The sequence below is a fragment of the Ambystoma mexicanum genome, chromosome 12 (assembly GCF_040938575.1).
Source record: "Ambystoma mexicanum isolate Mex_15411 chromosome 12, UKY_AmexF1_1, whole genome shotgun sequence".
Taxonomy (NCBI): domain Eukaryota; kingdom Metazoa; phylum Chordata; class Amphibia; order Caudata; family Ambystomatidae; genus Ambystoma; species Ambystoma mexicanum.
Genome location: NC_090936.1, coordinates 174,749,560 through 174,776,545, shown reverse-complemented (window position 1 = coordinate 174,776,545; position 26,986 = coordinate 174,749,560). Strand labels below are relative to the sequence as shown.

Genomic DNA, 26,986 nt, shown 5'->3' with positions numbered 1-26,986 from the left:
CTGGAACTGTCAGGTATGCGTCTTTCAAATCTAGACAGGCTAGCCAATCGTCTTTCCTTAGGAGGTCCGCCAATAAGTGCATCCCCTCCATCTTGAAGTGCCTGTACTCTAACCATCCGTTCAGTTCCTTCAGATTGATAATTGGTCTCACCTTCCCTTTGCGGTGAACCAAAAACATGTTGCTCAGAAAACCCTGCGCCTGAGTCTGCGCCCTCTCTATTGCTTGCCTCTAATTCTGCATCTAAGAGAACTTTCTCTTCTGCCGAGGAATGCATGCGCTGGGGAGGCCCGGGCTGCCATGGCTCCTGTATGAAATCTGGTTGGAAACCCTGGACTGTCTGCATCACCCATGCGTCTGCTGATACTGCGCGCCAGTTGTCTATAAAAAGCAGCGTTCTCCCTCCCACCGGGGGATAACCTGCGGCTCCCGTTCTCACCTGTGGGGCTATTCTGGTGCCTGAAGTATCCTCGTCCTCAACGCCCTCTGAAACCTCTTCCCCGGCTCGGGAAGAATGCATCCTGTTGGCGTGATTCCCAGTATTGGGCCCTGGGCCCTTGAGGTCTTCTGTTGAAGTTGAGGCAGCCGGACGAACGACCTCTGCTGCGACCGGCCCCTGCAAAAACCCGAGAAGGGAAAACCTTCCTGATTGATGCCTGGGCTCTCTCGAGAGCGGTGTAGGTCCCTACAAATCTGTTCATTTCCTTAACGAACGTGTCGCCAAATAGGAGACCCTGTGCTCCTTCTCCCGCTTCGTATGATGCTAGGTCTCCCAATTTGTTGTCCACTTTCAACAGTGCAGACCTACGCCTCTCTGTTGAAATCGCGGTATTTACATTTCCTAAGAGGCAAACGGCTCTCTGAGCTCATCCAGCCAGCGTGTACGGGTCTACTGGCTCCCCAGTGTCCTTGGCCCTCTCACCGAGGTCCATGATTTTCACTATTGGGCCTGTCAGATCCAACACTTTATCCTGACAGGACCGCCATGCGCGATCCATTCCTCTGCGCGTGTTCTTAGCGGCCCTTGTAATGAAGGTCAACATTTTGGGGTCAAGCTCCGGGGTCTCCGCTGCCTTCCCCGTGAGCTCTGCCCTGGGACACTCTGATTTTAATCTGAACCTGATCTCCTTCTCCAGAGACTTTCTGAGTTTCTGGGACATGTATAGCGCCACTCTTGGGGATGGCGCCCAATCAGTGGACCTCGGATGCCTGATGGCATCAGGCTCAAACATATCAGACATGTCCTCTTCGGGGTTTCCTTCCACCATGCTGGCATCTTTTCTCGTCCGTCTCTCTTTTTCTACGATGCTCTCAGACAACCTTCTCATGTCTTCCTCCTGTTCTTCATATTCATCTGAGGAAGACGGTGTGACCCCTATGTTTTTCGCCCCTGTGGTAGGGGGTACAAGGCTGGGCACTGCTGACCTGGAAAGGAACGCGTCCTTGACCCTGTCGAAGGCGTCAGCTGCCTTTAGGGACTTCTCTCTCTTCCCCATGTCTAAGCCCGGTGCGGTAGAAGAGTGCTTTCTCTTGCGGGCTGCTTTACACCCCCTTTGTTCTTTATGTAGAGGCTCAGTGGTGGAGGTCCCCTCCCCTGGGTCTTCAACTCTGGCAGCTTTTGTGCCCAAAATATCTTCAAGGACTTGTAATCTGTCCTGAATAGGCTGGACCCCTTGAGCTACTGCTCTCACAAGGGAATCCCCTAATACCTTTTTGAAACTCTGGGAGAGGTCGAATTCTTCCTCGGGTAACTCCTGCTCATGTTCTGAGCACTCTTCCCAGTACTCCTCTCCCCTGTCACAGGCCATCACAGTAGGTCTTGTCAAGAGCTGCTTATGGGTAGCTTAAACTGTCTTTGTAACAGTGTAGCTCACGAGCGTGTAAATTAAATTTCTTTTTTTTTTTATGCCTCTCTGAATGCTCGTATCAGACCAAAATGCTCTGTGTATTCGTCCGTCATACTGCTGCTCACCACACAGAACGTTCTAGTAAGGAACGTTGCCAGAGCCGCTGTCTCCTTCCGCGCCTGCGCGGAAGCTCCAATGTGCCCGCTTTCAGTTCCACGGCTGCGAACCTACGCGCTTTTTTCGCACCTTAGCCGTCACAGAGGGAACGTGCTCCCCCAGGCGAGCAAGATCACTCGCGGGATGCCCGTTCCCTCAATGCGCCCTGTCACTCACGAAGTCGGGCGCTGATGCGCGACGCACGCTGCCACGCTTGTATTAATACGCTGCACTCGCGAATAAACACCCTACGCGCTACTCTTATTAATACGCTGCGCTCGCGGAATCAAATAAGCACCCTACGCGTTACACAATACGTCAACTGTGAACACATAAGCCTTAATAGAAAACCTCACATTATCATAACATGAAATGCTTAGCTAAATAAATGGAGCACTTAACTGTCGGGCCAGCAAAAAAAGAAGAGGAAAGGATCTAGAGTCAGAGGAGTTTATACCAGACAAAGGACTACCATTGGTGGACAGAAAGGAGGCTAGGACTACAGAGCCTATAGGATTCTTGGGAAGGATAGTTCTTGTCCTCGTGCTTTGTTTATGTTTGTTTTTAAGCCAGATGGGCACATGTTCTTAAAAAAAAAAAACAGTTTGAAAAGTAAGTTTTGAATTGCTGTTGAGCAGTAATAAAAGAAGTAAAGCATAATGCTCGCCTCCGGTCTTGTAATAGAATACAAACAGTTAATGCTCATCACAGAGCAATGTATGCCAAGGAACCAAAACATAGGCTGAAAACCAGTGGCCAAAAATCTGCAATCAAGAAAAGAGAAGGGAGTCCTGCCCTAAAGACACACAGCCTCATCTTTCTGGAATCTGAATCAAAGTCAAGAACTCCATCCCCGACAGACTGGAGGAAACAGTGACTCCATCCCATCCAGCAATGATAAAATGCTATATATGCATGACTGACTAGGATGAACAGAGGAATCACTCTAGCCGAGTATCTCACAAAACTGTTCTCTGATGATAAGGAAACACCAGAGCCTGGGTGTATGGACAGTGTGCACTACGGTAGGAACCAACCTCAACTTCCATCTCCCGGTTAGAGTTTATGGTCTCCCAGCCCCAACTCTACTAGACTCTAGGAGCAAGAAAACTGCGGCTCAGGATGACATGACGACTTTTGAAGAGCTGTGTCCAGGAACTTTGTCACAAATCATATGCGTCCAATTCCTCAGTCAACTCAGAAGCACAAGTGAATTACTTGCATAAAAATACAGAATATTACCTGCGCCTCTTGAGGGCCATCAGACCCTATCTAAACAAAACCAATACAGCAACAATTGCAAGGGCTATTGTTCTGTTGAGGTTGGACTACGGCAATGCCCTGTTAATAGATGCTACTGCAAAAGACCTGGCCAGATGCCAAGTTATAGAAAATGACGCAGTGAGGATTGTGAAGAAACTAAGGAGTAGTGATCATGTAACCTTGGCTAGAAGATCGCTCCATTGGCTTAGGGTAGAAGAGAGGACAAAGTTTAAAGCCATGACACTTATACACAAGTGCCTGTTTGGAAAAGCCCCCATCTATCTTAAAAATCGTTTTGAAAATTACATCCCACAGAGACAGTTCCGGTCGGTGGGTAAAAACCTGCTCATAGTGCCAAAACATAAGCTAAAGACAGGTTTGGGCAGATCGTTTGTAGTATTGGCAGCACAGCAGTGGAATAGACTCCCATTGGCGCTTAGATCGTAAGACAACCATCTGACTTTTAGAAAAAATTTGAAGACCCACCTATTTAGGTGATTAGTGACCTGTTGACTAGCGGCAACTTGAGACTAATAACATAACTAAGAGGGAAGCATCACTTTAGTATAGTTTGTATTTGTGCTGTGTGTAAAAGCGCCCTGATGCCTGCGGGCTGCCGACGCTATATAAGCCGTCATACATACATACATGCATGCATTCATGGAGAGATGGATCTACACTATCCCCAAGCCAACCTCGCCCTTTTAATGCTCCAAAAGGAAGTTATACTGCCCATGATAGTAATGCCCAGGCTACGAGAGGAGGTTCTGCTGTGTACTGATTTCAAACTATTCGATTTGATCTCTGTGTCCAAGAGGTCCAAAAATCAAGAGACCGTTCCTATCTTCCTATTGTGGGTGAGGGAGGGGGGCAAGTCAGCCAGTGGGAAAGGGTCGTAGTGTGTGACAAGGTCAGTAATATGGCCTTGCCGCGAGGGGAGAGGAACCCCTCTCAGCCTTAGGTAGGAGGTCTACTGCCCAGGAGGTGTTACAAAAATGGGAAGTTGCAGCCTGTTAAGATGGCACTGAAGCCTGGCGATATGCTACCAGTAATTCACCAAAACCCTTTTTAAAGCCTGGATAAATAAATGGCTACTTACGAGTGAGCATTTTAAATCCGTGCCGCTCTCCATGCCATGCTCCAACTTTAGGAGCTCCCATAGCGGACTCTATACAGGTCAGATTAGTTCACGACCTCCGTGCCATTAATAACATTAAACAGCTGTTGGCGGCAGTGACTGCAAATCCTGGCACAGTCCTAACAGGCCTTTCTTCAAGCTGCAGCTATGTTTCTGTAATTGACTCAGGTGTAGCACACAATTCCAGTCCATGAGGATTTACAATACATATTTTTGTTTTAAAAAAATACAGATGTGTTGGACCATGTTAGCCAAGCATTCACCAACCCTGTTTTCACAATTGTTACACCGAGCACTTGATTCTCTTGCTTTGTCACCCCAGAGAACGTTCTTGATGTATGTTGATGATTTGCTTACTGATTCTCCTACTGAAGAAATGTGCAGCACTGACACCCTGACATTACTGTATGCATTGGCTTCTAAAGGGTTTCAAGGTGAATCAATGCAAGGTTTAGTTTGTGTTGCCACGAGTCATATAGCAGAGACAAGAAATAAGAGATGGCTACCGACATTTACCTCCTAATAGAAGGGGTACCGTTGCCTCCATACCATTCCCTGAAACCGTACATGATTTGAGCACCATGTTTGGGCTTTTGTAACTATTCTCAACATTGGATTCCATCATACACATAATTGGCAGTGCCGCTCACTTCTGATCTTCGGGGGGAGTATTCTGAGAATGACCCTATATAGGCAACTCGCCTGGTTATCTGCTTTTGAACAGTCAAAAGATGCCCTCTTGCGGGCTCCTGCTTTAGGGTTAGCAGTCTATGACCTCCCCTTACTCTTGTAAAGTTCTGAAAAAGAGAAGGTGGCATCGGGGGGTTTTTGAGCAACCCCCATGGAGTATAATTGAGACCTATAGCATAATTGAGTAGAAGATTGGATTCCACTGCAAAGGCTCTTCCCTCTGTCTCAGACCTGAGGCTGCTTCATTGCCGTTTCAGATTTTACTTTGGGACACCATGCTACTCTCAGGGTGCCACAAGCAGTACATGCTTTCCTTACAAGGGCTCGCTCACAGCATTTGATGTCTTCCTGGCGTTTGAATTGGGAGGATGTATTGTTGAACTGTGAAAGCGTCGCTGTGGAAAGGTCCTCTGCTTTGAATTTATCCACCTTGCTCACAGTAACTGATTCTATGTCCACTCATGATTGCCCTTTGGTAATTGAAGAAAAGGATGCCCCTAGTTTGCACCTACATAAAATACCACTCCCTGCTGGGATGGTGGCTCTTGTGGATGGCAGTTCCCTGGTTTTGCCCCCTGATCAACATGTATTTGTTGGTCCAGACTGTTTAAGGGTCCCTTTGCCCTCCCCCATCAAGCCTTGCGTCCCTGCGCAAGTGGCTGAATTGTGTGCCATGACTGCTGCATTTAATATTGCAGCATCCAAAATGATCACATTATATACAGATACATCATGCAGATTTGGTGCTTGTCATGACTTCTATTCGCTGTGGGCTGAGTGAGGTTTCATGACTACAGCAACAACACCTATTAAGAATGCCCAATATATTATTGCCTTACTGGATGCCCTCCAATTGCCCTTTGAGGTGGTGGTTGTACGGACATCAGACTGATGCTTCAACTGTGATAGGAGGGAATAATATTGCTGACCAAGCAGCAAAGGCTGCCGCGTATGAGGTGACCAATCAGAATTTTCCAAAGTGATGTTCTTGTTGCCTTCCTCTGCTGGGGAGCCAGTAGAGGACCCAATGTGTCATTTGCAGTCTAGGTTTTTATCAGACAGTAATTAGGAAATGCTAAACTCTGACCCCTCTCTCTATACTGAACGTGGTAATGGGTATTGGATGCATTCACCGTCACCCTTGCCTGTTGCCCTTGACACTGCAATGGAATCTGACCCCGCGCATTCATTATCCGGGTCATATAGGGCAGGGACCTAGAAGTAGATACTTGTAGAGATTTTGGTGGGCCCCCGACAATAGGAGAAAAGTGTAAAGAACTTCTCAAGAGATGGTGTGTATACTTCTTATAATCCTGAATAACCCATAAAGATGAGCTTGGGAGCGGCACCGGCACCTCCTGGCGCTTTGACTGCATTACAAATGGATATTATCCACATGGCCCCAATGAATGAAATGCAATGGGCATTGGTCATAACTGACCCATGGTCCCAGATGGCAAGAGGTGTTCCCCTGTGCTAGAGATGATGCAATCACAGTAGTGCGCATCCTAGTGAGAGACATTGTGCCAAAGTAGGGCCTTTCTCAGGAAATAAACAGCAACAGGGGTCCTCACTTTGATAATAATTCCCTACAACAATTATGTGAATTCTTACATATTGACCAGAAACTGCACTGCTCAACGAGGCTTCAGAGTTTAGGCAAAACAAAGCATTAACATAGACATGAGTGCAAAGTTGGGCAAAGTGCACACAGAGACTGCTCTAACTTAGAAACAAGCTTAGAAAAAAGCTACACACAAGGGCCTTTGTCACCATTTGAGACTTTTGTGAGTCGCCCATGGACATTATCTCTTGCTGGACCTCTGATGGCCTCATTTGTATGTAATGATGAAAATGTTATGGAAAAATATATGGTGGTTGTCTCATATTAACGGTGGTTGACCATAACCCTGTCTTTTATTCCGGTCAGCTTGGATTTGATTGGTAGAGAAGTACGGAACTAATGATCAGGGCTTGCCATGTGATTAATTCCATGTGTGGTTTTTTTCTGGATCAGACAGGAGAAGTAGAAACCGATGTTTCCCACATCCAGACCCAAGCGGCTGTTTCGTGAGATGTCATTGGACAATGCAGGTGATTTGGATTATATCTCAGAATGGTTTCACTCAGTATTTAGGACGGGGTGGGGAAGATGGTGAAAATTCTTTTGATAATAATTGTCATTATATTAGTAGTAGTCGCAATAACATGTGTGACATTTGCATCATATCTCTGGATAAGTGATGGAGTTGTTTCTCATTCTATGCCTCTGGTGGATTTATTTATTTATTGGGTATTTATAATGCACCTATACACAATGTGCTTCGAGGCGCAACAAGACAAGAGGGTGGGGGAAAAAAGGAAGGACAAAACAAAAACGATCCTACTAGGCCTTATGACATTCAGATCATGCAAGTCCAGTAAAAGAAAGAGCAGGGAGAGGAGGGGAGGGGAAGTGCCGGTCAGGGCGGTAGGGTCCATGAGAAAAAGCAGGTGCCAGAGGAGGCCAGGTGGACAGAGCCAGAAAGCAGAAAGTGCAGGGGAGTGAAGGTCCACAAGCTAGGTGCGAGGTAAGGGGTTGGAAGGGCTACAAGGGTGCAGGGCCCAGCCAGGCTATTGCGGGGAAGGGGCACGTAAGGGCAAGTGAAGCATGGGGGGATCCAGGAAGGGGGGGGGGGAAAATCGGGGGAGTCCAGTGCAGCGGTAGAGTGGCTTAGGCGGCCTGATGCCCTGTAAAATCTCTGAAGGAACCAGGCAGCCAGTCAAGAGGCAGACAGGGACATTAGCAGGAGAGGCAGAGAAGGAAGGAAGCAGAGAAAAGGAAGGTTGCGAGAAGCTTCCAGAATTTAAGAAGATCTGGCTCAAGTCTGAGAAGGGCAAGGAGGCCATTCCAGAGGGAGGTACCTGCGGAGGAGAGAGATCTACCCCCCACTCTCTGCTTGGAAAAACATCTGATCTGCAGAGAGTTAGAGCTAGACGACTGAAGGGCTCTAGCAGGGAGGTATTTTGGGAGAGACAGTTGGATGTAGAGCGATCCCAGGCCCCAGAAAGCCTTGTGGATGAGGCAGAGGGTCTTTAACTTGATTCTCGCAGTAACCAGTAGCCAGTGGAAAGATTTTAGGGCTGAAGAGATGCGGTCCCTGGGCTTGAGGCCAAGGATACATTTTGCGGTCTTGTTCTGGATTAGTTGAAGGGGGCGAAGGGTGGAGTTAGGCAGATTGAGGAAGAGGCGGTTGCTGTAGTCCAGCCTGGAGAGGACCAGAGCTCTGGAGACAGTGAGTTTCTGGGGGAAAGTGAGGAAAGGGAGAATGCCTCTGAGGAGGTGAAGCTGAAAGTGGGCCTTCTTGGCAAGGTCTGTGATGCGAGGAGAAAAGGAGAAAGAAAAGTCTAAGATGACACCAAGGTTTTTTGCCTCACAAGAGGGTGAGGGGAGGGGGCTCATGGATGGCAGCCAGAGTGTGGAGGGAAAGAGGGAGCAAGGGTCCCAATGAGAAGGATCTCTGTTTTACAGATGCAGAGTTTGCACGTTTATCTAGAATTGATGTTAGTAGTTTGTAGAACAACCAAAAAGGAGGCAGTGATGTGTTCTGGTCACAATTTACAGAACCAGTGTACAGCCATTTTGTGTGCAGAATTTTATTTCATGGGTTAAACTTGAATGAAGACAGAAAGACCTCAGTTTCTGATGTTTTTTCACTGTGACGGCAAGCCCTAGGGGGAAGGTGGAATGAATGTGCTGTGCACGAAGAACAGAGTCTCTGTCCAGTCGACACCAGACCCCGCCCCCTCAGCACGGCCCTTGTGGGCCGCCCCTGCCTGGCAGCTATGCATCCCACCCTTGCGATCCCTCTGCCCAGCACTTAGCCAGTGGCCTCCTCCCCTGGCGCCCCTTAGCACTTACCTCCCGGGCTCTCCAGCACTTGCCCACAACCTCATCTCCTTCACTGCTCTTGCACGCCCCAATGTCAAGGGGACTAGTAGGACCACATTTTTATATTTGCTGTTATTTTGTCCATTGTATTTACTCCCCTTGTTCCCTCCTCACTTGCCTTGTGGTGACTGGAAACACCATTTTGTTGTATAAGCGCCAAACAAATGCTCAATAAATAAATATATACTTCGATTGTTATCGGTATAACCCTGCTAGCATCACCGACTGCTCTGTCTGTCTTTAGAATGGGAGCATTGCTGTGCAAGAAGGCCAGCCAATGTTTATGTAACTAAATGTTAGCAATTTGAGCTGCGGGCATATCATGCCATGATACAAGGCTGGGGTGTTGTGACAAGCTAAGCCCTGCAGAAAGGGAAGATTTCTGAAGTGTGTGTATATTCCTTAGTAACTGGCTGTAATGTATGGGTGTGATCAGACAGTGACCATATGAAGTAACCACGACGCCTTTGGGGAATTAACGCCCGTGTTTGTATCACTTATATGAAGCTGTATTTTGTTTAAAAAATGACAAACTCCTTATCAGACCTGAGTGCACGGGAAATATTTGCGGGTTTTTTCCTTCCCCTGCACACTGCAGGCACTGGAATATGGGTTGGCGTGAAAGTGTTTGCATGACAGCCTTATCAAAAGACAGGAGCAAATTGATCAAGGCCAGTGATTCAATCGAAGAAGTAGGTGGAGGATAAGAGGGGCACCAGGAAACAGGGCATTGAGGAGAAGTCGGATCAGATGGCAGACTAAGACTTGTAGGAAGAAGCAGGGTGGAGGAGTATTAAGGAAAAGGTAAGGTATTGGTTAGTGAGATCAAGAGTTACTGTGTGGTGTGTGCATGCAAGATGGGCGAGTGTCTGTTAGTGGGAGTCTAGAGAGTGAGGGGAAATATTTGTGAGTAGGAGAGTGGCTGAGTAGGAGGAATGATGGAGTAGTAGTAGTAGTGTGGAGGAGGGAGTGGAAGAGGGGAGGAAGGAGTAGTTACATTGAAGGTAGGAGGTAAGAGGGGCAGAGTATGACAACGTAAGAAGGAGGAGGAAGGTGGGTGGAGTTGGATGCAGGAGAGTAGAGGAAGGTGAATAATATACAGAAAGAGAGAGAGGAACATTAGGGCATGAGAGGAAGAAGACCGGGTTGGGTACTGTGTCTGAAATGCACATTTCCGAAACCTCAGGTAATTACTAATACGATTGGCAGTGTATGGCTATTTTAAAAAGATTCAGAGGTAATCTAGATAGAGAAGACAATTGACTAGGTTCTACCTATAAGTCATATAGAAATTAGACAGTAGGGAGTCAATATTCTATATATTCTAACCGGAGGACTAAGGTAGAAAAGCCTATCTGTAGACGACAGAGTGAGGGATAGCCCTACCACCTTGCCAGGTCAATAAAAACCCTTGAACCATCTCTAGCATTGGAGTGTCATTTAAGCCACCTGTGACAAAGACAAACATGTTGGATATTGTAAAGATTTGGTTGACATTGCCACAAGTCATCAACATATTTACTTAATATGCACATTGCTGAAAAAAGTCTGTTTTTAAAAAGAATATACCTGCATAATCTTCCTCCATCAGATGAAATGTACACACATCTGTCAGCACGATTTGTTGAAATGGAGACAAACTCATTTATGTACCCAGCTCTCCGCATCAGCCGAAAAGTGTGGACTAATTTTTGATGGTCCCGTATTACACCAAGAATGTTACCTAATTTGAACAAAATGATTTAAAATACATGGTTTACACATATGGCGGTCTTTGTGTTATATGTTTGTCTTCCAATCAGTCTACATTTCAATACTATATACTCCTAGAATCTGAAACCACAGGTTCAAAGATGATGGCTCAGGGTTACAGATTTATGAGATAGAGTGGTTGCCTACTAGGAACAAGGGTGGGGTGCGGTGCTATTGACGCATCAAAGAAGCATGTTCTAGAATGTATAATAGTAACTCATCACCAACGCAATTTAAATTATACCCTCTACGTTAACAATAAGAAATCTTAAATCCAATTAAAAATAAGCAGGTGTTGGAACATCTAATTCTACCTCCAGAAATAAGCAACTAGAATTCGGTTAAACGTTCCTAAAAGAATATAGTTTGCACATCAGCTGTTCTAGGATTTATTGAAAAGAATGTGCACTATATTGCAACATATCCAAAAACAGCCAAACAATATCTGCAGTGAAAAAGTTATAGACACATTTACTATATAAAGTGTTTGATGTCCGAATAATTGACAGATACGTTTCTTGGAGTAAACTGAAGTACTTGTGCTATATTCCAACGTATCAAAAGACAATAATATAATCGGAAAAACAAATGGTACATATAAAAAATAATGATGCAAACAAACAATTAAAACCATTTGTGAAATGAGGAGCACTTTTTTTCCAGGACTGGACAGTAGACTTGCACATCAAAAAGGTATTTTACAAGACAGTTATTCCCCATCCTCCTCTTTGGTGCTTGCATTTGTGCAATCCTTGCCATTCGTTCGGGCATTTGGTCGACACCTGCAAGTTCTATTGCATGGCTGACCGACGGAGACTTAACTTAGTAGGTCCAACATATCATAATATGTTGATGATATTTGCCTACTCCGCCTAATTTAGCCCACTAGGCCCATGTTGTTGATATTAGCCTGCTCTGCCTATTTTAGCCCACTAGGCCCATGTTGCTGATATTAGCCTGCTCTGCCTATTTTAGCCCACTAGGCCCATGTTGTTGATATTTGCCTACTCTGCCTAATTTAGCCCACTAGGCCCATGTTGCTGATATGTGCCTACTCTGCTGGCTTTAGCCCACTAGGCCATTGTTGCTGATATTTGCCTACTCTGCCTACTTTAGCCCACTAGGCCCATGTTGTTTATATTTGCCTACTCTGCCTATCTTAGCCCACTAGGCCCATGTTGTTGATATGTGCCTACTCTGCCTATTCCTAATTTAGCTCACTAGGCCCATGCTGTTGATATTTGCCTACTCTGCCTATTTTAGCCCACTAGGCCCATGTTGTTGATATGTTCCTACTCTGCCTATGCCTAATTTAGCTCACTGGGCCCTGTTATTGATATCTGCCCATTCTGCCTATGCCTATTTTAGCCCACTAGGCCCACGCTGCTGACTTCAGCCTATTCTGCCTATGCCAACTCAGCCTACCAGGCCTGTCCTAGCCTAACTCATCCTCCTAATCCAATGTAAACTAAACCAGTTGACCAATTGCCTCAGCATGTATGTCAGCAAAACCATTTTGCTATCCCTGCCACTGCTGCTCATACCAATAATCCTGTTAAACATGGACCAAATTAAGTACGCACCCTGTCCTACATTGAACAGAAATACTAGGCTCCGAGCTAGACTCTCCGCCGTCTATGAACTGAAAACGACTAGCAACATCACTTAAACCGCTGCACCAACTGTAAACATACCACTATGCATACGGCACAAGCCCACATGCAAATCTCTGCAGACACTAAGCTTACCGAATACCCACCTGCAACCCTGAAACCCCAGATCATATAGCACCACTACGTTAGCTGGAGCATTAATTAATGCCAGATCTGTCGTAGCTCACGCCACCAAAATAGCTGATATTCTAAACCTCCAACAACCCTGACCACCTAGCGGTCACAGAAACCTGGCTGCATGAGGCAGCAGGCCCAGCGCTCGCACTAGCGGTCTCAGTGGACTACCAACTCTTAAGAATGGACAGACCCAACACTAGAGGAGGTGGCCTGGCTATTCATGCTAAAGCCAACCTGGATTTAAGATTATCCACTCTACCCCCACTAAAATCTTGCGAGTTACTGTCAACGAAATTCCCTATATCCCCATGCCGCACACTAACCATTTACCTCATATATAGGTCACCAGGACCTATAGGCACGTTTGAAGAGCACATATCCAGCATCCTAGCTAACAATACTAAAGACTCCACCCACATAATCATCGTAGGTGACTTCAAAAAGTCCTCCTCTCCACCCATGACAAAGGTAGGAGTCTAGACTGGGTAGCCACCTTAAACTGCCCAACTACTATCACCAACATTACACCCCAATCTTGGTCTGACCACCATCTTATTGACTTCAGTTTAACAATAAAGAAGCAATTAGATAAAGATAAAATCATGGCACCACCTCTACCCACTAGACCTAAGAAAAACATCACACCAGACAACATCCTTCCCGTGATTAACGCCTTGCCATGTAATTCCGACCCGGACACTCTGGTGGACTCCTACAATGACACCATGGCAAAGGTCCTAGATACCAGTGCCCCTCTTAAAACGCGCAAGAGTAAACTACAATCTCACCTTAATACTTGGTTTACCCCTCACCTCAAAGAACAAAGGTTAGAAAAAAGGAAATTAGAAACCATATGGCAACACGACCCAACGGAAGAAAAAAAAAACGTATTCTAAAATCCTGCGCCAATAACTACAAAAAAGAAATTATCCAAACAAAAAAAGAAGTCTTTAACGAAAGAATCTCAAAAGCATGTTCCAACACCAAGGAACTGTTTGTGATCTTGCGGGAATTAGAATCGCCCATACCCCTGCCAGATAATGTACCCAAAGACAAACAGTGGTGCACTAGCATTCAAAACGCCCTTACAAATAAAATCAAAACACTGCAAACTAAAATCGCAATCAAAAAAGCTTCTCTCCCCCCTGCTGAAATACTAACCAACACCACCACTCCCCTTGACAAGCCTGACCTGGCTCCATTCAAATTCTCCAAAGTCTCCATTCAGGAAACTGAAAAATTTCTTGCATCCCTAAAACCATCGAACTGTAAAGGAGACAGTTGCCCAGCCCAAATAATTAAAGATGCGGCTAGAGACCTAACCCCTTTCATATCTAAACTCATTAATGCTTCCTTCTCATCCAATACCGTCCCAAGTAAATTAAAAGAATCCTGGGTCCTACCCCTTCTTAAAAAACACACTTTAGACCCTTCATCCCTACAAACTATAGGCCTATCACAACGGTACCATTCCTCCTAAAGATAATAGATAGATTGGCCTATCTTCAAATTCAGAATTACCTCGAAACCAACCAACTCTTAGGCTCCTGCCAATCGGGCTTCAGACCACAGCATGGCACAGAGACAGCATTAATAGACCTTAAAGCGCAAATTGATGAGCTTAATGATAAAGGAAACACCGCTATGCTGCTTCTCCTGGATCTGTCAGCAGCGTTCGACGTGGTGGACCACGCAGTTCTATGCAAACACTTAGCATTCGCCGGCCACTTTTCTAATGAAGCCATAGCCTGGGCCCATCCTTTTTAGACAATAGAAATACACACGTCTTCTCTACCTCAGCATCTGCAGACCCAATGCAAGCCACGTGCGGTGTCCCACAAGGTTCTTGTGTGTCGCCAACCATGTATAACATCTTTACTAAGCCTTTATTTGACAAATTGGACAGACTGGGTTTCACCTACACAAATTACGCTGATGACACTCAGATCCTCATTCCCCTTTCGGGCAATTTCACCTCAGATACAGCCTTAGTCAACGAAATATGGACTCTCATTCAGGCACGGATGGCAACCCATAGCCTCTGCCTGAATGACGATAAAACAGAGATCCTCACCCTTGGCTCAGCCAACAACCTAAAAAAACTGGATACTAACTATAGTGCCTTCAATATTGACAGCAATATAATCACAGTCGCCAAAGAAGTAAAGACTCTTGGATTCTATCTGGACTCCACAATAAGTCTAAAAAAACAGGTAAACTCCCTGGCCTCTTCCACTGCCTACACTGGCAAACTTATCAGAGCTTGTAGACCATTCCTCTCACTATCAAGTTGCATTATCCTAGCCAGCGCTCTCATTTTATCAAAACTGGACTACTGTAATGCACTATACCTAGGGGCCAACAAATACATCACTAACAAATTACAAACACTGCAAAACAATGCACTCAGAACAGCCTTGAACCTCCCTACCCCAGAGCACATAACCAATGTTGGAAGAAACCATTGTTGGCTGAAAATTAGTGACAGGATCCTCCTCAAAATCCTGTCAATAACATTCAAATGTCTCACCAAAGCAGCCCCACCTTACCTGAGGGAAAGAATAAACAGAAAAACTTCTGCACGACCATCCAGAACTACCAACTCCTACTGCCTTCAAATTCCCAGATTCAGACTAAAAAAACAGGAGGCAACAGTTTCGATGTTAAAGCGGCCCAACAACAGAACGCACTACCTACTGAGCTTAGAAGGGACCAGTCATATTACACTTTCAGACAAAATACCCTCAACTGGCTACGCCTTAACGACCTCTAGACTGCAATCCCAACTGTATGTATACCTGTTTCAACAACTGTAACGAAGAATTTAGCACTTTTTTTTGCTCCTATTTCTATGTCTGCAACTAAGCTGTAAGTAATGTTGTTATGCTGTACACCCAGTTACCTAAGGGTTTGGTGCGCCCTACAAATTAATAAACAAATATCATGCATAGGCTCTTGGGGGAGTGGGTCAAGAGACACAAAACATTCAGTATTGTGCTGCATTTTCTCTAAGAGGCAAACAAAGTCAAAGACATTTTTGACTGGGACCAATTTGCTCAAGTACTGTTTATAGAGAAGAAAATGGAGGTTTCTGCATACCCACAGTACTGAGACACTAAAATTCAGCTACAAAAACTCAGAAGCATGTATAAAGCAAGTTCTGATGATCCAAAGATCAGAGCCTAAGGGTGAAACATAGAGGCAGCTTCGTAAGTGCTGAAATGCCACTAGCTAATCACGCCCAGAAAAAGCATCATTATCATTATTATTTGGGGTGTTTTTGAGAGCGGAAATAGCTTTGGGAAGCAATGCAGGGCTTTAGATTTAGACAGACAGGCCACAAGGAGACCAGAGGGAAGGAAGGCAGGATCTGAGTGAGGAGCAGGGGTTTGTCAGTGAGTGATGCTACAAGCTAGTTATGGCCAGTGAAAGGCAGAGGGAAAGATCCCAAGTGATGTGGGGGAAGCTTCCTTGAAGAGGAGGCCTTGAGCTCCTCCCTGAATTGCAGCAGTGTGGGGGCACATCTAATGCTAATGGAAAAGAGATTCAAGAGTCTAGGAGTGCACGCAGAGAAGGCCGGTCTTCTAGGTCTTTCTTTCTTGCCTCAGCGTTGTGTGAGTCTGAGCATGTCCTAGCTCATGGAGGAACTTGGCTTTTACAGAGGCTGAGTTTCTCGGTCGGGTAGCTGGGGGACTTGAGGGAGAATGAGAAGATATGGCATGTTTATCATCTAATTGCCTTTATCATTTTAAGGATGTCACACTTTTAGCAAATCTGTAGTTTACTGCATTAGAACATCCCCCTTGAATGAAACAGAAGCACAATCAGGAGGATGCCCGCTGTTAAGTCACTGTCATGTATAGCTTCAAACCATTGTTGGTCCCCTTTATTTGACATAAAAGCTACACTTGTGATAATTGGAAAACGTTGTTAAAAAATGATGCCAGATGTCTGATTTGCCTATTGCTGCTGGGTCATATCCTCAATGTTCAATGTGCTGGTGTCAAATATAACCATTGTTGCCATTTTGCTGATGGCAATTTCTGAGTTAGGGCATTAGCATCCAGATCACAATACATACCCACAAATCACTTGCAATAGTTGATACAATGTTGACAAGTCATTTGCCAGAGAAGAGATTTCACATTTTCACATAATCCATTTATTTGGGGCAAACAAAGATGGAGGCCAAAAAGACAATATTATCTTTAGATGTCTGGGGTCAGAAATGTGAGGTGGACAACTTTGTATAGGCTTTTCATAAGATGCCATTTTATTAACTCAAAATGGGGTTTGACAAACGCCTAACTATTCCTACCTTGACGAGGATTTCCCTGTCTATCAAAATAAACGAAAGGAAACACCAACAAAAAGAATCTGTCCCTCACACTTGTACATAAAATAAAGTTAACAAGGTAATGGGTGGCAATTCAAATAGAACAGAAATAACAGTTAGGTTCAAAACTCTGATAACTGCTTCTTCGTGTAACCTGGGTGAAATCCGCTTCCCCAGATTCAAACAGGATTTTAAATTAACAGTTAAAAAAATAGGAAATATCCAGTGTCGCTGTTGAGCGCTGACGAGATGGCTGCTTGAGTAAGTGGCTCCTTAGCTGGCCTGGACACTGTGGCAAATAATTAAAAGAATATTTGTGCTGAAGCCTGCAGCTGCCAGGGTGCTGCGCACTTACCCCACGGCCCCCATTGTGCTGCCTTGCTGTTGGATCCTCGGGAGCAGGCAAGTTTGGAGGCGGGTCCTACAACTAGCTGCCCCGCAACACCAGCAACGCTGCAACGGCTGAACGTGCTGAGCACCGGTTGCACAGCCGAGCGCCCGGATGCCCTGCCTGTGGGGATCCAATCCTTCCCCACTCGATTGCTTCGTATGGGTGGTGATGAACCCTCTGAGTGCCAGTACTGCCTAATGCGGCGACCGGACGAAACTCGACTGTCCTTGTTGCCGAACATTTGCTTTGCTGCCCGGAGCCTGGACCGCGCTGTGCCGTGCGGATCACCGGCTGGACTGTCCACACCGTGCACTGTCAGAGGCGATGGAGCACCCCGCTACCCCCTGGCTGCCCCGCTGCCGGGCGCAGGTTGCTGGGACCGACCGCTGGGGAGCCTTGGTGGAGTGTACGGATGATGCGCGCCGTACCCCCTACGTTGCAGGTTCCTTGATGTACCTTGATGTACCGCGCTGATCCTTGGCCGTCTGCTTCGGGGAGCCGTTGTGGTGGGAGTGGCTGCCGCAACTCATTTGCTGAGCCTGCCTCACTTCATCTGCTGTGAACTGCGGCCTCCCCGCCCACGGTGCCCCCATTCCTACCGGTGGATACTTGCCCGCTTCACGCCGCGGCAAACCTTGGTCTCTGGTTGCGGCCTGGCCACGGTACGGCCTTTATTGTTCTGGAACACTGACGTGCACCCTGTTGATCCTGTGATCCGGTCTCTCGGTGAGAGCTATCTGGAACTTGAGCACCATTCTTAATGATATCAAGCCCCAAGAGCTTCAGCATATTGAAAAGCACTGCAACCTTAATCACATCCTGCAGTGACGCTAGACACCAGATAAATATTGCCTCTGTCTTGGACTCACGGATTGACCTGCAGCAGTTGTGCAGTGGCGCATATGTGGGGGCAAGCTGCTTACTACTGTTGGAGCATGTAAATGGTGGCGCCTGCACTCTGCCTGACACTGCTGAATACAACGCTGCAAACCTGTGGACCATTCCCCGGACTCACCCAGCTCTAGTGGCTCCTACGCTGAAGGTACCCTCCATTGCTGTGGCTGGCTCACTGTTGCCAATGACCAGCAAGGCTGTTCCCTCCTTGTCGGTGATCTGTTTCTGCCATTGTACCTTCCGTAGTTGCACCTTCACTCCTGAAACTAACTTTCCCAGTGCCCTCCCCTGAGCTGCTGGGTACCGTTCTTGGCAAAGACAGACTGCACCTATTTGTGCCCGCAGATTGACCCCTGGTGAGCTCTGGGGCTCTCTCCGATGTCCACGCAATCTGCCATCCACTGCTGTCGCACGGAGCTGGAGGCCTCTCACGGTGGGCAGCCAAGGAACAGGGAGGCTAAGCGCTGATCTACACACTCAGTGCCCACCTGTGCTTTCTCTTCTCCTCCTGCCCGCATTACTCCCCTCTCAACAAACTCTTGGCTGCAACCTTTCTTCCCCCCCAGGCAACCACTACCATGACAAAGGTCTTGGGGAAGAAGCAGAGCTCCATCAATATGTTTACCAAATCCACCCCCAAAGAGCCAGACATGACCATGGAACCTGACATGGGAGCCTCATCCTCAGACGTCGGTGAACCGACAGAGATACAGAAGCTTATGAACTTCGTGAGGGACGGACTCATCACTATCAATATGAAATTAGACGGCATAAGCGGCACAATCCACGCCATAAAGGCTGGCATAGAGAAAACAGACACCTGAATCTCTGAAGTCGAGACCAGAGTCGGAACAACAGAGGATGATGTTGCGGTGCTCAGGTCTGACCTTACAGCCGTAACCAAGCGGGTGCAGGAAATTGGCAGGAATAATGATGACCTTGATTCCAGATCTAGGCGCAACAATATACGCATCATCAGGATGCTGGAGGATAACATCACAGGTCCCATGGAAGACTTTGTGGAACGTAGGCTTCTCTCGTTATTGGATAACTCCAAACTATCTCCTCAGTTTGCGATTGAAAGGGCTCACCGATCCTCGATGATGAAACCTAGACCTGGAGCCCCCCAGCGCCCAATTAACACCAGGGCTTTGAACTATCGGGACAGGGACACTCTACTTCGAGCCACCAGAGCCAAAGGGAAACTATTGCTTGGATCTATTAAGATTCACTTATACCCTGATTTCTCTGTGTCAGTGCAGCAGGAGCGCAAGACTTTCTTATTGGTGAAAAAGACGCTCCGAGACCTTGGCGTGAACTGTGCCATGATGTTCCCCGCCAAACTCTGCATATAACACTCCGGGAAGGTCGTCTTCTTCACCATTCCGGAAGAAGCGACAAAGTTCCTTGACCAACATTATCCAGGATGAAGTAGCCAAGTCCCTCTGACATGTTTGGAGGTGCGACGCCTGCGGCGCGCTGGACTCTAGGGCGGAATCCCTCTTTTGCATGCGCTGCTACAGCTCACTATCCTCTTTAATTAAGACTGCGGGAACCATTTAATGTGTGCCAATTGTCCTTTTTGGTCTTCTCTACTACTTGCTACCGCCACAGTGCGGGCGGGCTACATAGCGAGTACAGCCCCCCCCATGCTGTGTTGCAATGTGTTATGTTTTGGGTTTATCATCCCTGGTTTAGGCACGGGATGTGGGAGGCGGGAGGGTTGTGGGCTGTTGGGGTTCAGAAAATGTTGGGCATGGGTGGCAGAGTTAGCAGGCACCAAACACTACTCTATAGTTCTTTACAATGGTTGCCATGATCTTAGACTAGTACTATCTGGGGGTTTACTTCTTACTGGCACTTGACCATGGCTGAACCGTTGAGATGCTTGAGTTGGACTGTTAGAGGCCTTGGTAATCATGCCAAAATGCGCAAGATGCAGTTGTATGTAGAACGCCATATGGCCCGCATTCTCTTCTTGTGAGAAACGCACGCGCAGTTGGTAGTATGTGACAAATTTGCAAAGAACTGGGGCGCACAACGCTTCTACACCCAATACGCTACCCAGAGACGTGGGATAATGATCCTGATCCATAAATCTCTCCAGTACTCTCCCATAGACACACGCATTGATCCATTGGGGCGATATGTGCTACTGTATGGTACACTTGCTGGGAAGAAGTTGGTTCTGCTCAACATGTATCACCCTAACATAGATGAGCCCGATTTCTACTTTGACCTGATGAACATGCTTGCCAGATATCCGTTGGTCCCTGTCCTGGGGGGGGGGGGTGATTTTAACACCATTCTGGTTCCTGAGGTGGACAGGTCTGGGATCAAGAGCTGCCCGTGTTGTACTGGAGGCGCGGTCCAGTCTCTGTATGGTAGACGCATGGAGACCTCTGCACCCGGAGTCCCGTGAGTACACTTTCTTTTCTTCGGTGCACGACTCACACTCTAGAACTGACCTTTGGCTCTTATCGGGTGAACTGATCACTTGCATCTCGGAAGTGCTATACTCCTGAGAATGTATTCCGATCATTCCCCAATCACCCTTACCCTGGTTTGGGATGGGCTACAATCCCCTGATCGCTCCTGGAGACTTAAACCTCACGCTCTCCTGGACCCGGTCTACAAAACCGAGCTGGGGGAAAGCATAACTGAATACTTTGATGTCAACACTGGTTCTGTTGATTCCCTAGCAATACTATGGGACACCTTCAAAGCCTACATCCGGGGTACATCCATATCCAAAGAGTCTGGGATCCTGAGGGCGATACGTGCCACTATCCTACAGTAGCCCTCCTTGAAAGGGCCAAGACCGTATGCACTGCTTCGCATAAGGGAGGCCCTGGATGGCTTTTATGACGCCGCGGAGACGGAGCGTAGATTCCTGGACAACCCATTAGCTGCAAGAAAATACGGTGAGGGTGACCGGCTGGGTGGCCTACTGGCTCGCCCGATTAGGCAGGAGATTGGCGGGCCCACAGAAAACAAAGAGGTTAAAGGGGCAAACCGTGCCCACGCCTGACAATCCCTCAACGAAGATTTAAAGCACCTTAATAAACAACAACAATGTGTCTGGGGCAGAAAATACCTGGGGCAGGGGCTATGTGCCTGAACAGTGACCTAAAGGAGTAGAGGTCAAAACCTCAATCACACAAACAACCATGAATCAAATGGTACAAAATTTGATTGAAAAAATGCAAATAGGATACATGAGAAACGTGACCAGACAAATTAGTCAAGTGACTCACAATATGCATAAATAGTAAAAACCATTACTGGATGGTATGTTCGTCAGTACGTCAGTTTAAACAAGTAGGGTTGTAGAAGGGTGGGTTCCACGACCAGAAAGATGGTATTATGTCCAGCTCTCCCACCTAAAGTGTCAGGTGTTGTGCAAATTCAGGCAATGTAACACAGTCACACACTACAATCACACAATCTGAAATCACTCATACTCATTCTTACTCGTAACTTCATTTACCAACATGTTTCTTTCCTTACACATAAAAAGAAAATTCCTAGGGAATTCCTCAGGGTCTAAATGTAGTCCACAATGAGCACTAACAAGGAACATAAAACATACAACAGAAATATAGTCTGCACACTATACGAGACACAGCTCAACAAATATACATAGGCAAGTGATACATGAATTAAATCATCAATTGATCTTGATACAAACTGGCGCTGCAGAAATCTAGCGTCAGAACAGTGGTGGAGAGCCAGTCATTGGTTCTCCTTAGGGTCTACAGGCAACAAACATCCCCTGCAAAGGTAAACAGACATTGGTATAAATGACCATATGTCAACATTAAGATCTCATAGTGAAATAGGCAGACATCCAATTGTCTAAATCAAACTGGGCACCACTTAAATAGGAAAACTAATCATCCTATTGCAAGACACAAAGATCAGACAGTAACGGGATTCACAGAGGGTGAAAACGACTCGGCTAAAAACTCACATCCATATGTTATAGAACTGCTATATCACAAAAAATGGGAAAAAGTCCCAAATGTATAGCAGAATATGGTAGAGGTCCCTCTCAAAGAGATTATAGAGAACAAGGTGTGGGAACTAAGAATTACTTAGTAGTTCCCACCATTATGTCCCACTGCATAGCGCTCACAAATTGTGAGGAAAAAGCGCTTACCAACTAGTTGGATATTCGTTACACGTGGTGTGGGTACACAGAGATCTTATCAACAGGTAGTAGATATCTAGTTGGTATGACGTCTGTCAGCACTCCGCGAGGGCCTTGAAATTTGGCGATCACAGAACACTCGTGGCTGAAACAAGAACAGTGGTCTCATAAAAAAAGAAATGGCAAACAGGTAATTCAGGCGCTCCATAGTGGGAAGCAAAAAGGGTTTGCGAAATGCGTGCCTCTAATTAGAACAACACAATGCTTAGGCTTGTTGTCTGTGCATAGCACTGTGTGCTGATTAAACTCTGGGCAGGCTCTAATGCTGTGTGTGGAGATTAAAGCCGGATGACTACACGTTAATGAAAGTGTCAATATTCATGCGCTGGGCTGTCCTCTTCACAAGGGGGTTTGAAAGTGGAGAGATAAGTCAAACACCTCTACTGTGCCCATGTTCTCCCGGTGAGCTGGTAGAGAGGGAAATGCTGGTGAAATCCGTAAAAAGCACCTGAAGCCTGGTGCTCGTGGTGTGTTAACCGTCACATCAGAGCAGGGGCCTAGACCTGGGAAGTGGCTGCAAAGTTGCCAAATGGTCAGTGCGAGGATCAGAGTGCCTTCAATGCGGCACGGCTCTAGGAAGTAAAGAGCAGAAAATTAACATTCTTGCTCCAAGCGTGTTACGCTTCAAGCGGATGGTAGAAATCAAGTCGACTCTTAGTGCACTAAAGGGAGGTCAGAACCGGCCGACTAGGGCACCGCCTACACGGAATAGCGGCTTACCTCAATTAAGGAGAAATGGGGAAGTGCCTCTGGTTCCGAACTGCAGTGAGTGCATCGCTTGTCAGTCACCTGACATCAAAGCCCCAGTTTATACTATCTACGTTGCAACACGTGCAACGTGATAGGTTAGTGCAACTGCTCGTGTCATGCCGCCGCCCTATCCACTTCTTTGTCAGTGAATTTCAGAGAAAGATAAAAAATCGTTCTAAGAACGAAGGCTTGATCGTTCTTCAAGAATGGGTAAAGAATAATAATACCACACACCGGCTGGTAAAAACAAACTCCATATCTGATGAGTAGACCTAGAGACTCCTCCTTAAAAGTACATGTCTCCTAGTTGTCCAATTGTGGATATGTTAATCAACCGCTGTAGAAATCATGCAGTGTTGTGTCTCAGAACATGATGTTGTAGTGGGAATTCCTCTTAGAGTTGCCAATACCATATTGCCATTGGGCTGATGAAATAATCTGGTAAATTTACCTCAAGAGGATTGCGTAGGTTGTCCGATAGAACGTGGAAAAAACATGGAAAAAACCCAGCCAATGAATATCTGATAGTTTAAGGTGTTCACTCGATTTTCGCTTTGAGACCTATTGCTGAACTTTTTGTCAAGAAAATTATCCTTTGTTCTTTACGAAGAAGAGCAATTTTATCTTGATAACTGTCCATGCTTGGAATTATTTTATATAGTACTGTCCATTTGAGATCTTCTGGGCTATGCTTTTTCTCCATCCAGTGATCTACTAACGGGGCATTGCTTGTATGGTTCTTAACACAGCTCTTATATTCCCCAATTCTGATCTTAATTTTCCTGTCCGTTTTTCCTTTGTAGACAGTTTACACGGACACCAAATAGCATAAACAACCATTGACTAATTGCAATTGGTATGTGCCTTCTGTTTCCAGAATAAAAGTAAACCCAAGCTAACCTCTGTACTCTTAGATGTCAGGTGGCAGTAGATGCAATTTTGACATGGGAAGTGACCTCTAACTGGGGTATGATCCTATTGTTCAGGCAATGTCAGTTGTTTACGAGGTTTTAACGAGATATTATTTCTAGTTAGTTGTTCTTGTAAATTCCTGCTCCGTTTGAAAGCAATCACAGGTTTCGCGATAGGGTTGTCACCTTTCTCCAGCAGTTTCCAATTTTTCAAGATCATTTTTTTGATGGCATTCGAGGTCTGGCTATATGTGTTGACAAATACCATAGGTTGTGGAGTAGCAATCTTCCGAGACAGATCTTTGTATTCTAACAGGGAATCGCAATGGTTGTTTTTTGCTCTTTTGAGTGCTTTGTTGGTGATGCTGTGTGGAGAGCCCCTGTCACATATGCGTTCTTCCAGTTAGTGAAGTCAATTTTGCTGGTGCTGTTGCGTTTGAGTCTCAGAAATTGTACCAATGGGAGATTATCTCTTACATGTTTTGGATGGAAGCTGTTATAATGTAATAACGAGTTCCTATCTGTTGGTTTGTGAAAGAGTCTGATGAACAGTGTTTTGGAGTTTGTGTTGACTGAGATGCTAATGTCTAGAAAATTCAAGGTACTCGAGCTATAGCTTGAGGTGAACTTAAGGAAGCTATCCTGGGTGTTGATCCATTGCAAGAAGTCGAGTAGCTCTGTACTAGAACCATGCCAGATGACGAAAATATTGTAGAAGTATCTTCTCCAGCTACAGATCTTGTTGAAGAAAGGGTTGGTGGTGGTCATTATCTTGCTCCGTTCAAAAAATTCCATATATAGATTAGCAATACTGGGTGTTAAAGTAGCCCCCATTGCAGTTCTCTGGATCTGCTGGAAAAATTCTCCATTAAAGTGAAAATAACTCAGTCAGGCTCATCTCCACACACCAAAGTATAAAGGAGATGGGTGTGGTGCCTACTGTGTGGTCAGATAACAATTTCTCTTCTAACATTTCGATGGATTCCATTTGCAGAATGCTCATGTAAAGAGCAACCACGTCAAGGCCTACCAACATTTCAGTTGCTGGATCAAAAGCCAAATGTTCGACTTCTTTTATGACTTCCAAGGTATCTAGCATGTAGGAGGCCATCTTCTTAACCAGTGGTTGGAGGACAGCATCCGCGAAGCGTAAAAGGGGTTCCAGTACCGAGTTGACCCCTGATACTATGGGTCTGCCAGCTGGATCTTCCATCCTTTTATGTATTTTGGGTAAGATGTAAAACTGGGGTATGCAAGGTTTATCATTGAGTAGAAACTCTGCTTCCTTCTCTGAAATCCATCCTCTTTGTTTGGCTTTCTCAACCTTGAGACTAATGATTTGCTGTAGTCGCTTAGTAGGGTCTTCTGTCAATTGTCGATAGCAGGTACCATATTCCCCTGATCGAAGGTCTAGACGGGGGATTAGTCCACACTGCTGGGGAAGTAAATGAAGTGTTTCGCTCCTTCTATGCGTCATTATACACTAGTTGCGACAAAGCCTCAGATGAGGCTATAGGGACATTCTTAGACTCACTACCACTATCAATACTATCTAACGAGACCAGGGAGGTTCAGGCCAGCCCCATCTCACACGAGGAGATCTCCCATGCTATTGACACATTGCCCCCTAATAAAGCCCACTGACCGGACGGTCTCACTATGGACTTTTATAAGGGCTTCAAATCTCTCCTCGTTCCCCATCTTGCTGCCCTTTGGGACGAGACCTGTGTTACGGCTGAGCTGCCCCCCACACTGCGACAGGTGGTGATATCGGTCCTGCTTAAACCAGGTAAACCTGCCACACAGTGCTGATCGTACCGCCCTTTGTCACTGATCAATAGCGACATCAAGATATATTCAAAGGTCCTGGCCCTAGGTCTTGCCCCAAACATGCCTCATCTGATACACGCCGACCAGTCTGGTTTTGTCCCAGGGCAGTCCACTGCCCTAAACCTACAACGATTGTTTAATGTCATATCTCTGATTGACCCTGAAGCGAGCGCTGTTGCGGCCATGCTCGACGTACATAAGGCCTTTGATTCGGTTTCTTGTTACTTTCTCTGGGGGATGCTGGAGATGTAATTTTGGGCCTAGATCTGTCTCCTGGATACAACTGCTATATTCCAATTCTGTCACCTGTGTCCGCACCAACGGTATACTTTCACACCAGTTTGACATTGGTAGGGGAACCAGACAGGGGTGCCCCTTCTCCCCACTTATCTTTGCGCTAGTCATAGAACCCTTTGCCGATCTCATGCGGTCCAAACACGCCCAAAGAGGCATACGGCTGACCGGCGCTCCCGAGATTGTATCTCTTTATGCAGATGATGCGTTACTGTATATAAGAGACCCGGAGCGCAACCTTAAGCCTATCATGCAGGATGTTTGCCATTTTGGCTCCTTGTCTGGTCTTCAGGTTAACCGGGCCAAGTCCGAGCTGTTCCCCCTGACTGACACCACGACATTCCCATCGGATCTGTTGGGGTTTAGATGGGTCCCAGCTGAGATAAAATACTTAGGGGTTACAATCACTAGACATCATGAATCCTTATATGTCTGTAATTTTGGTTCTTACTCGCAGCAACTTGAACAGAAACTACTTTTGTGGTCTAAGCTCCCTATTACCCTGATAGGCAAAATCTCTCTCCTTAAAATGGTAGTGTTACCCCAGATCCTTTACCGCTTCCTTAACGTCCCTCTGTGGCCTGGCGCCGACTTTTTTGCTAAACTTCGCTCTGCAACGAATAGTTTCTTATGGCAATGCGCCGTGGTGCGCCTAAAATGGTCAACGTTGTCTTGACCGATTGATCGAGGCGTGCTGGATGCTTCTGACTTTGAGGCATATTGGATTGCGGCACAGGCACATTATGCCGCATACTGGTCTGCTGAGGAGCAGCCGTTCCCACATGTTAAGATTGAGCAGATG

The 26,986-nt window shown here is 46.2% G+C and overlaps 1 protein-coding gene across 1 annotated transcript in view; it reads right to left on the bottom strand.

Annotated features, from left to right (window-relative positions):
- Positions 1-26,986, bottom strand: part of POLR3B (RNA polymerase III subunit B) — a 1,940,302-nt gene that overhangs the window by 614,405 nt on the left and 1,298,911 nt on the right. Inside the window, exon 16 of the mRNA XM_069628254.1 lies at positions 10,593-10,746. Coding sequence (XP_069484355.1) covers positions 10,593-10,746 — 154 coding nt within the window. The remainder of the gene's footprint in view (positions 1-10,592; positions 10,747-26,986) is intronic.